The sequence below is a fragment of the Microtus ochrogaster genome, unplaced genomic scaffold (assembly GCF_000317375.1).
Source record: "Microtus ochrogaster isolate Prairie Vole_2 unplaced genomic scaffold, MicOch1.0 UNK44, whole genome shotgun sequence".
NCBI lineage: Eukaryota > Metazoa > Chordata > Mammalia > Rodentia > Cricetidae > Microtus > Microtus ochrogaster.
This window is the reverse complement of record NW_004949142.1, coordinates 46964-58303: the sequence shown is the minus strand read 5'-3', so window position 1 is coordinate 58303 and position 11340 is coordinate 46964. Positions and strand designations below refer to the sequence as shown.

Below are 11340 nucleotides of genomic sequence, written 5' to 3'. Positions count from 1 at the left end.
ATCAGATCTCATTACAGATGGTTGTGAGCCACCATGTGGTTGCCGGGAATTGAACTCAGGACCTTTGGAAGAGCAGGCAGTGCTCTTAACCACAGAGCCATCTCTCCAGCCCCCAGGTGATTCTTTTATAAACAACAAAACAAAACATGGTCTCACTATGTAACCCTGGCTAGTCTGGAACTCACTATGTAGACTAGGCTGTCTCAAACTCACAGAGATCTACCTGCCTATATAAAAGCTATTATTGTGTATCTGTAGGGTGCACAGGTGCTACACGTTATGTGTGCAGAGGTCAGAGCACAATTTTGTGGGGTTATTTTTCTTTATCTGCTTTTATATGGGTTTAGGGATGGTGCTCACATCATCCTTGCATAGCAGGTCTTTAACCTGCTGAGCCTTCACACTGGGATCTCCCACAGGCGATTCTTATTAACTATGAATATTAACTACTGCCTTCTGGGTTAGCCTGTGAAGACTCAGAATTGACTGGCCTCAGTGGTTCACATCTGTTATTTCAGCGTTTGGAAAGTTGAGGCAGGAGGATAGGCATTCAAGGTCCCTCTATTAGACCACACGTTTAAGAACAGCCTGGGCTATAGGCTACCCTGTTTCAAAAAGAAACAAACAAAAGACAATAAAAACTCTGAATTGCTGTCATCCAGAGCCTGAATTTGAGCCACTTCAGAGAAGATATTTTCTTTACTTAGGAAGAGGTATTCTTTCACAGAGGTTTGGGTAGATTCTGGGAAGACACCTTAGGTCTTCTCCCTAAACTTCAGGAGCAAGGGGCACTACAGCAGACAAGCTGCTGTCTTTAAAGGATGAGTGTATGAGGGAAGGGACCAGAAGATGACATCATCAAGCAGAACATGCTGGTCAAGCATGGGCATAGCAAGTTCAGCCACCCAGCTGCTGGTTGAAAAGGGACTGGGGGTGGGGGGCTTGGGAAAGTGTTTGCCCAGGAGAGTGTTGCAACATTGTTGCAGGGAGCATTTGCTCCAGGGTTCCCCCCCCCCCCCCAGCACCCTGGGCTGAGGCATCACCTGAGCTGATTAGAGGGCTGTGCTGGTCTCTTTCCTAGAGCTGGACAGTTGTTAGTTCAAGGAAATCTGGGGAGACCTACTGGGACTAAGGTACAAGTAGGGATGTTTCCATTCTAGGGAAGCAGTGAATCGAAGTCTTGATATCTACGGCTTTCTGATTTCACATATTCTGCCCCATTAGTTCGTGGGCACCTGTTAAACTGGACGTTCTAGTTTGGGGTTGAGGAAATATGTTCTATCTCACAAATATCAGAAAAGAAGAGATGGCTGTTCATTACTTCCAGTGTCTTAGAAGTTGGGGAAAGAAGCAAGAGGTTGGGCAGGGATAGCCCTAGTTCTAGATTAGACTCTCAGATAGATGATCAGCTCCGCCCAGATCCGCGCTCCGGTGAGGGAACTGGACGCGTTGGAACAACGCTTCTCTAGTCCACCCCTTCCTCCAATCTATCCTACGTCGGGCTAGCTGAATGTTAGCGTGGTGGTGTAGTCTCACACAGGGTGGGTTCCAGGAGCGGAGAGGTGCCACGTGTGAAAGGAAAGCAGGCATCGATTTCAAAAGCAGGGTTAGTGTGGCGGCTTACAAGTGCCTAGGGTAAGAACTTCAGTCTCTCCCATGGGAGGGAGGAAGAGGATGCCAGGTCCTGCAAGAAGTGCTACAGCCATTTGAGCCAACAACCCCCTCCTTCAGCTACTTCACCCTCTGGCTGGCCGGCCCAGCCCCTGAAGCGATCAGGCCACAGCCCCCAGCCTCGTAGTTTCTCCTCCCAGAGCCGCCCGGCCCATCTCCCCATCCAAGACCCCGCCCACGGCCCCGCCTCTGGCCCGCTGTCTTCCCGGACTACAAGTCCCATCAGCCCTAGGCCAGGCCTAAGGGCGGGGCCACAGCAGCAGCGAATGGGGAGGAGCTTAGAGCTCAGGCTAGGGAACGCGTGTGCCCAATCGCCGGGCCGCTCGGCCTGTGAGCTGATGGGGGGGTGGGGAGGAGCCCGCTTGGGCCGGGACAAAAGCCGGATCCCGGGCAGCTGCGGGCGGCTGGAGCGATCCAGGGAGTTGGGGTAACCTGGGACTTGCGGACAGAGAGCCGCACTCGGGCTTTCTCGAAGAGGTGAGTGCGGCAGCCGTGGGTGCGGGCGCGACCCCCAGTCCCCGCGAAGCTTCCTGCTTCCCTCCCCCAACCCGGAACCACCTCCCGGCTCCCTGGCTGGGCTCTCCCGCGCGTTCCCTGCACCTGCGTGGAACTTTCGTGCAGGTCTCAGCTTTTTGGTAGTCTTCGCCCCGGCCTCCAGCTGCGTGTCTACACCCTCCCCACCCTTTTCTAGTTCCTGGGAGTTTGCACGTTGCTTGCCGCCGACCTTGCCTCTCTTCCCTCCTCCGGATTCTTTTGCACGCCCTGCCTCTGTTCAGCTCCACCCAGGGCCATCTTTCGAGTCTCCCCGGTCTTTTGGGGGACACTTTTTTTGAGCTCCATTTGTGTTCCCCACCGGATACCGGGGCGGGAAATAGAGAAGGCGGTGACTGCTCGCCGCACGCCGCCGGGCTCAAGCAGGCCCGTCCTATTAGTTCTGTGGTGAATCCATAAAGCTCTGTGTGGAGGGAGCGGGCCCCGGCCACGCGGGCTGTGCCACCCCAGGATGCCTGAGGCCTTGCCTCCGCAGCGACGGCCCCTAAAGGGCTCTGCCTGCAAAGGAACTGTCCACGGGTTCAACCCCCAAACAACAGATGGTCGGAGTGCCCAGGAGTCTAAGCGAGGCAAGCTCCTGAGGTGTGTGTATGTGTGCGTGCGCCCGCGCGCGTATGCAGAAGATGCTACCTTTCCTCTTCTGTCAGGCCTGGCAGAGGTCCGGTGCCCAGAGCCTGCTGCTTTCTCCAATCTTGAAGTTCTGCCATGTCGGGGGCCTCCTGGCAAGGTTTTGAAAAGAACTGTAAGGAGGGCAGACAGCATTAGGGCACTTTTAGTTTGCCAGCCCACCCTGTCTGTCTTCTCCCTTTAACTGGGCTTCGTATCTCACTGTTCAGGGTCTCTGGTTTCTTTAATGTTGAGAGATAACTGCCCCAGAAGGATCCACCTCTTAGAAAGCTTCTGAAACACTCCGAGGGAGCGGTAAAGGGAGGCCGTGAACACAGAATAGCTGCTGTTTTCAATCCCCATTCAGACACGGTGCCTGGTGCAGCGGGAATACTCCAGAGAACTCTGCCCCATCCTCTGCTATAGGGATTGCTTGTTGTCGTCCCACCCCCACTTCTCCTAGCCCTTAAAGGGACAGTGTTCTGTCGACCCTAAGAAATATCCTCAGTAGTTCCTGTCTACCACGGTGTCCCAGAGGAGCCTTCTTGAAGAACAGGCTTCATTCATTCATCCTTCCCTGCGGGTTGCTTCTGCTCCTGGCGCCTCTGTGAGTGTATTCAATCCTGGGGCCACTCTCTGCAGAAAATACCCCATTAAACTCAAAAGGTCCCTTCCTTGGGGAGACAGAGACAGGGAGTCAGGCGGGGGAGGGGGGGGTCGGGGAAATGGGGGTGGGATGAGAGAGAATGTGTGTGTGTGTGTGTGTGTGTGTGTGTATGTCCATGTTCATGATGTGGTTTCTACTGAAGAGTTTGGGGATTATTGTTACCTGGTAACAGTTTCTGGGGTCTCGGCTCTGCTGTGAAACCATCTATCACAAATTTGACAACGTCATCAGCTGCTGGAACAGGCAGTTTAAGACTTTGGGGTGCATGTGTTGAGGGGGAGGGGGATTTCCAATCAGAGATAGGAATATACTTTGTCGCACGTTTGAGTATGTGCGTACTTCCCAAAGGGTTTTCAGATTCTGAGAAACATAGGAAACCTCAAAGATCCATTGCTCCAAAGGGCAGGAAATCAACAATTGAAATCGCGATCGATCTCGTCTGAGGCCTCCCTGGATGTGCGAGCTGCACTGGTGAGAAGCCAGGCCCTTCCTCCAGTTCTTCTATGAGCCCTTTGTCTCGGGCTCCCCGAAAGGGCAATGCTTTAGTGGCATATCTTATTTTGGTTAACTGGCCACTCTTCCCTTTTTCATCTCCCTGTTATTTTGTCTTCTGACCCCACCCACCCCTGGCCTCATGGAGATGGACTCTTCAGATCTGAGACTTCAGGAAATTATGATTTCCTTCAGTTGCCTAAGGTTGCTCTTTTTCTCCCTCTTCTTTGCCTTGGTTGGGTCTTGGGCTTCTTTTGGGAGGGCCCTAAATTCTGGGGATCGTTGTCAGTCAGTGTCAGACTTCTGGGTAGGCTTGGCGAAGGGGCGCCCTTCCTCTTGGGCTGTGTGGTCCTGTTTGCTGAAGGTATACTGATAGCTGAAAGTGGTCAGTGCCACCCCCTTCTCTTTCTGCTTAACGTGCCCTGGGCTGCACTCTGTTTGGGAGGGGGTAAGGGTGTGCCCATTTGATTTCAGGACCAGTTTTTCTGGTCTGAGTCAAGAAGGTTGGGAAATGGTACCAGAGTGGGTGGGGGTGGAGGACTCTGGGGGCAGTGGGGCTAGTTGGGGTGTCTCCTTCAGAAACAAACTGAGAAGGAGTTACAAGTCACCCCAGGAGAAGTACCACACTGGGAAGGTCTCTGAGCCCCTTTCCGGCTGCCTACTTTGGGCCAGGTCCCAAGCTGAATATGCCCATTGTGGTGAATTAGAGACAAAGGGAGGCAGCCTGGCCACGATTAGCATCTGGAGCCTCTCCTGCATGGCCTATTGGCAGGGAAGTTCAGTGTGGTCCTATGACACCTTCCCTGGGCTGGGAAAGGAGACTAACCTTCCCCGATTTGTCAGCTAGCCTTAACTCACCCTCCTTGTGTGTATCTGACTTCCTCTCCCCAGCAAATTCAGCAGCTTCTATTCTAGCCCTTTGGGAGAGACAGGCAGCCTGTCTTCATCTAGTCAGGTGCTGGGCATGCATGACTGGGTTTCCTTTCTCCGTCTTGTCTCACTATTCTCGCAGTTGCTCTGGGGGAGAGTGGGTGTGTCTGGGAAGGTAGTAGACAGGAAGGATGAGCGAATTTTCATCATAGACCCTCCCGCATCGTTGGGGGGGCCAGTCTTGGGAGAAATGCCTTTCCGTTAGGCCCGCAGTTACTGTTAGGGCTCCAGTCCTGCTAGTGAGTCGGGCTTCTTGGGCAAGTTCACCCCCTCCCTCTGAACTTTGATTCTTCGTCTGAGAAATGGAATTCAGAGTCTGAGTGGATGTGATGTTATGTGCTCACATGAGATGAGTTATTTCTCCCAGTCCTGGGGACCAAACCCAGGCTCTTACGCATGTGAGGCAAGGGCTCTGCCATGGAGCCACACTCCCAGCCCCTAAGACGAGTTTCTCCACACATGTCACCAAGGATAGCGTCTGCCTTCTCCCAAGTTCTGGCTCGGTTAAGGAATGACTAGTACAGGGTGGTCCCTGGAGAAGCCTCTGTTTTGCTCAAAGTTAACTGCTAAGATGATTCAGTGGGGTGGGTGGGATGATCTCTAGGTCAAAGTTCCCTGCCCTGTGACTGGTTTGTATGTCCTTTGAGGTGGGAATCTAGTGTCCTAGGATAAACGAGCTTTGAGGTGATGTTCTCCTTCCTCCCACCCTACCAGGGCCTGTAGTCTTTGGGGGGAATGTATGTGAGTGAGTCAGGCTGGGAGGGGAATGAAACCTGGGGAGAAAATGAGACCAGCCTGTGCAGTTCCCGCAATGCTCTTCACAGGTCAGATGACATAAAGAATTCTCTTCTCTTCTCTTCTCTTCTCTTCTCTTCTCTTCTCTTCTCTTCTCTTCTCTTCTCTTCTCTTCTCTTCTCTGTGTGTGTCTGTGTGTCCACTTCAGAGAACAGCCTTCGTGTTTGGATCAAACTCTTGGTGTTCCTGGCTTCCCCTTTGGTCTGCCTTTTGCTCAGGCCAGCTAGTTTGCCCAGAGGGAGTAGAGACAAGGTTAAGGTCAAGTTAAGAGTTTCAGAGGAATTGCACATGTTTTTCTGTTCCTCTCCCTCCCTCCCTGCCTCTTTCCCTTCCTCCCTCCCTTCTCTCTCCCTTTCTCTTTTTGAGACAAGATTTCACACGTCCCAGGCTGGCCTTGAACTTGTGATTCTTCTCCCACTACCTCCCGGGTGATGGGATTATGGTGCTTCTTACTTTTCTATCATTCTTCAACTCTGTGTCTCTGCTGATGAAGCTGCTTTGACGACATCTCCCATCCCCTCCTAAGGCAGCTCTTTTTTCGTTCTTCTGAGAAGAGCCAAGGTCTAGTTTCGTTGTTTGTGGGCAGCTAGGAGTAGATCCAACCTGCTGGGGAAGACAGTGCATCGATCTTCCTGCCCCAACTAACCAGTTCCGCTCACCCTCCCAGGTAAACCATGTCGGCCAAGGCAATCTCAGAGCAGACCGGCAAAGAACTCCTCTACAAGTACATCTGTACCACCTCAGCCATCCAGAACCGGTTCAAGTATGCCCGGGTTACTCCTGACACAGACTGGGCACGTCTGCTGCAGGACCACCCCTGGCTGCTCAGTCAGGTGAGCTTTGCCTGAAGCCCAGGCCCTTCTTTCCAAGCTCTAGGAGGAGAAAGCTTTTGATTTCTTGGAGGTGTCCCAAGGAGTTACGTGATTGCAGATTGGCCTGTGTGTCTGCAGCTGGCTGAGCAGGGTCTTGAGTTTGCTCTGAGCCCTTCATGTGGACTTGGAACCAGACAAATGGTATCAAAATCATGCTTCTCAGCTGGGCGGTGGTGGTGCATGCCTTTAATCCCAGCACTCGGGAGGCAGAGGCAGGCGGATCTCTGTGAGTTTGAGGCCAGCCTGGTCTATAAGAGCTAGTTCCAGGACAGGAACCAAAAGCCACGGAGAAACCCTGTCTTGAAAAATCCAAAAAAAATAAAAAAAATAAAAATAAAAATCATGCTTCTCTATTTATGAACCATATGGCCTTGGGCAAACCATTTTATTTCTCTAAGAGTTAGATTCTCTAATGTCAAAAAGGATTAACACTATGAGCTATAAGGATTAGCAAGAAGCATTTCATGTACTATCTAGCAGTTGTTAGATGCTTAGCTTAAAAAAAAAAAATAGATGCATACCTTCCTTCCTCAAAGTGGAGCATCTCAGGACAATTAAGTGGGACCTTAGCCGGGCAGTGGTGGCACAGGCCTTTAATCTCAGCACTCAGGAGACAGAGGCAGGCAGATCTCTGTGAGTTCGAGGCCAGCCTGGTCTACAGAGCAAGTCTGAGACAGCCAGAACCCTGTCTTGAAAAACAAAAACAAAGAAACAAAATGTGGGGCCTTGAGTCTAGAGAGATGGCTCAGTGGTTAGGATCAAGGAGAGCTCCAGTTCCAAGTAGAGGACTTGGCTTTGGTTCCCAGCATCCACATAGCAGCCCACGCTCTCTGTAACCCCAGTTCCAGACGATACCCTCTCCTATATACATGCAGGCAAAGCACTCATCCACATAAAAATAAATAAAGAAGTGGGACCTCATACTTTGTGAAAGTAGCTGATGACTGACCATGAAGGGGGTCAGCCTGGACTAGAAGCTCTGAAGATCCTTCCGTAGCGTATTTGGCTGGCTTCGGGGAGTACTTAGACTTCTGGCAGACCCAGACAAGGCCTTATGCTGTTTTGTTTTTCCCTTGCTGAGACAGTTGGGAAGGTAGTGGATTTCTTGGTCCTGGAACGAAGGACTGATTGCCTGGCCTGTTGTGGTTATGTTTAGACATAGGGATGGGACTGGTCAAATTATCTCCAAAGATCCTTTGTAGTACTAAGGATCTGTCCTAAGTCTTTTCGAGCAAGAGAGGACTGGTCCATGTTCTAAATGTGATTAACGAAGCAGCTAATACCTCCCATGGAGAAAGTCAGAGCCCACTCATTCATAGGCATTCCCTGAGCATCTGCTCTGTGCCGGGTTCATCCTGGCTGTCTTCTAGTGGCCAAAAGATTTGACTGGGGTAGGTAAGGAAAGGCTCCAGCACAGGAAAGTGGTCCTGATGGATAAACGTGAGAGCAGGTAATGAAAAGCCATACAACTTCACTTTCTATACGGCTTCTTCCTTCTTTACTCTAAGTTCCAACCCTTTTTATTTCAGAGCTTGGTGGTCAAGCCAGACCAACTGATCAAACGTCGAGGAAAGCTTGGCCTGGTCGGGGTCAACCTCACTCTGGATGGAGTCAAATCCTGGCTAAAACCTCGACTGGGACACGAGGCCACCGTGAGTCTTGATGTAGGGAGTCAGGGTGGAAACAACATGGTAACCTGCAGCTCAACCAACCTATGACTCCCAGCCCAGCCTGCCCCATAGCGATGGAGAGGGATGGAGTGTGGGACTGGCCTGGCTGCAGCCCCGTCTTGGCGGTCGTTCCCAGCTCCCTCATCAGGAAACCAACCTAGTGACAGTGCTTCAGATAAGATGTGCCACATTTGTGACCTCAGAACAACTAGAGAGCCAGAAACTGTGACCACCAGTGAGGAGCTAGGACAAAGGCTCGTTCTGGGAACTGCTTGCTCTCTGGTTTCCAAATTAAAGTTGTGGGTGTCGAGGATGACATGCTTACAAAGAAGGTGAATTAGAATGAGAGGAGAAGGGGAGCTGCAGAATTGTCGGGTGGAGAGCCGTGGACGAAGACAGTTAGTAACGCTGAGGAGGAAGTTTAGCTCTCCCAGCTCAGTGATTACTATCAGCTCTGAGGATGAGAGCGAGGAAGCTAAGCAATGCTTGGTGATAAAACTGTGTTTTTTCTCCTCTTTGCTCTCCAAGGGAGGTGGAAAAGAGGTGGGGGTGAATGGGGTCTGAAGTTTGGCTTAGCCCGGGGAGGATGTGTGTCTGTGTCTGCTTGGCACAGAGTTCTGCAGAGACTGGTGCCCCTCAGGGACAGGCACAGGGATGAGGTGTTGACTACCCTGGGGAGGTGGCATCAGAGACACCTTCCTCTATGCTGGCTTCCTCCAAGCAACTCTGTTTCCTAGGCTCTGGTCCTTGTAGGTAAAGATGGATCTTTGAAGCTGCTCATGGGTCCAGGAGTGGAGGGATCTGACCTTTGAGTTCCCAAGCCCCTGTGGAGAGTGTGGTTGGGCTGGGTACTGAACAGTGTCCCCAGGGAGCACATCACGCTCCCTTCCTAGCAGGCTGACAGGAGGGAGATGTCACAGACATCTGAGCTGGCAGCAGCGCCGGACCTGGCTGGAGCAGCTCATTACCTCTGATGGATCACTGTCTGGTCCCTGACTCAGCAATGACGCACAGGCGGGCAGGCGGGCAGGCGGGGGGTTCAGGGGATGAGGGCTGTCTCGCCTCTGCTGCTGCCAGGGACCCACTCAAGCTGATTAGCTCTGCAGGCCTGTTGTCTTCAGCCAGGAAACACAGGAGAGAGTTTGCCCTAATCAGCCTCTGGCTCTCCTCTCTCTTGCCCGTCAGGCCCTGAACTCATGTCCTCGGGCTAGGTCACAGTGTCTACCTCAGGGCAAAGTAGTGTGCCCTTACCACGGTACCCAAGTTCCCATCTCCCTCCTTGACTGCCCGGGCTAGCGAGATTGATTAGTGGGTAAGGCGCTTGCCATCAGGCCTAACGACCTCTGTTTGATTCTTGGGATCCACATGGTGGAGGGAGCTCTGAACTATCGTCCATCTCCACATGCTTGACATGACATGCGTATACTCCTGCCCCCTCCCCAAGTGTAAGTAAAAGCAGAAGTGTGAAGAGGGACTCTCCTGAGAACTTCTCATGTTTATCTGTGACCCCATCATCCTGACTTCTGGAGAAATCTGTTTGCCGCGTGAGATGGTAATACTTTGTGAAGAATACGCCATGCGTCTCAGCTGCGTCTCAGCTGTTTCCCTCAATTTCTCCATAGGTCGGCAAAGCCAAAGGCTTCCTCAAGAACTTTCTGATTGAACCTTTCGTGCCCCACAGTCAGGTATGTGAGGCAGTGCCAAGCCGGATCGTCTTTCTTCTTCAACTTTGTGGTTGTCCCCCTAAAATGATGAGAGATTGGGGTGCCTCAGGGAATAGCCAAGGGGACCAGGGGTCTCCAAAACTATGGCAAAGGCCTGGAAGAAATTATGAATAAACAATCTGTGGTGAAAGAATGGCTTAGTCTGCAGCAAAACAGAGTGAGAACAGGTAACGGAGGGGACTTCGTAATGTTGGGATGTGACGGACTTGAGGGCAAGACCTCTTCAAAATGGGACACTCTGACTCAGCTTCTGACTCAGCTAAGAAGGTTGGGTTCTTGTCTTTCCTTGTCCCCTTGTCAGGGTTTAGAAATGAGACTACGGGGGTCGGGTTCCGCTCCTGGGCTAAGACCTTCCGCCGCCCCCGCCCCCTGCCAGTTGGGCCCCTTCCCTACCTTCGTGCTGTCTTTACTTGCAAGGCGGAGGAGTTCTATGTGTGCATCTATGCTACTCGGGAAGGAGACTACGTCCTGTTCCACCACGAAGGGGGTGTGGATGTGGGCGATGTGGATGCCAAAGCCCAGAAGCTGCTCGTAGGTGTGGATGAGAAGCTGAACACTGAAGACATTAAGAGACACCTGTTGGTCCATGCCCCTGAAGACAAGAAAGAGTTGAGTTCTGAGAGGGATGATGTGGGCACAACTAGGGACGAGAAGACCAATGCACTGGGCTCTGGGTACAGGAGAGAGAAAGTAGAGTGGGCCTCCCTGCTTGGGAATAAGCGGTAGGTACAGCTTTGTCCTGAGGAAGGGAGCCACGTTTTCAGGAGGGTGTTGGCTTGGAATCAGTCTGCAGTATGCCAGCCTCATCCCTCACCTCCTGGCCCCTGTCTGTCTGGCACTCCTCCAGCTCTGAGCTTGACAGGTTCTTTCCGCCTCAGTGTTTGAAGAGTGACATCCAAGGGATCAGGGTTGGCAGAGGACAATGGAGGTGGAAGGGTCAGGAGTGAAGAAGTGAGCTGGGCTGTCAGAGACAGATTGCTACAGGGAAGGGGAGGGAATGGAGTCCTGACTGATTGGTTAACTGGTCCTCTTTCCCTTTCCCTTCTAGAGTCCTGGCCAGCTTCATCTCTGGCCTGTTCAATTTCTACGAGGATCTGTACTTTACCTACCTTGAGATCAACCCCCTTGGTAATGAGCTTTGTTTGCTGGGGCAGAATGGGGAGGGGCCCCCATGCCTACAGTAACCCTGGCTTTGGTGCTCAGAGAGCCTGGGCCCTCCTGCCAGAAGGCAATACAGAACTTCTCTGGGTACCCAGGGCATCACCATAAGGAGTGGTCTCCAGTGCCAGCCAGCTCCTGTTTCTGAGCACCTAGACTGTATCTTTTTTTTTTTTTTTTTGGTTTTTCGAGACAGGGTTTCC

At 52.1% G+C, this 11340-nt stretch overlaps 1 protein-coding gene across 2 annotated transcripts in view; it reads left to right on the top strand.

Annotated features, from left to right (window-relative positions):
* The first annotated feature begins 2005 nt into the window (after positions 1–2005).
* Acly (ATP citrate lyase) overlaps positions 2006–11340 on the top strand; it is a 49998-nt gene continuing 40663 nt past the window's right edge. The window contains exons 1-6 of one of the 2 annotated variants that reach the window (XM_005369013.3): positions 2006–2148; positions 6381–6546; positions 8115–8237; positions 9878–9940; positions 10397–10587; positions 11028–11107. In XM_005369013.3, the coding sequence (XP_005369070.1) occupies positions 6388–6546; positions 8115–8237; positions 9878–9940; positions 10397–10587; positions 11028–11107 (616 nt within the window). In that variant the 5' untranslated portion in view covers positions 2006–2148; positions 6381–6387. The remainder of the gene's footprint in view (positions 2149–6380; positions 6547–8114; positions 8238–9877; positions 9941–10396; positions 10588–11027; positions 11108–11340) is intronic. The other variant, XM_005369014.3, reaches the window with a different exon arrangement.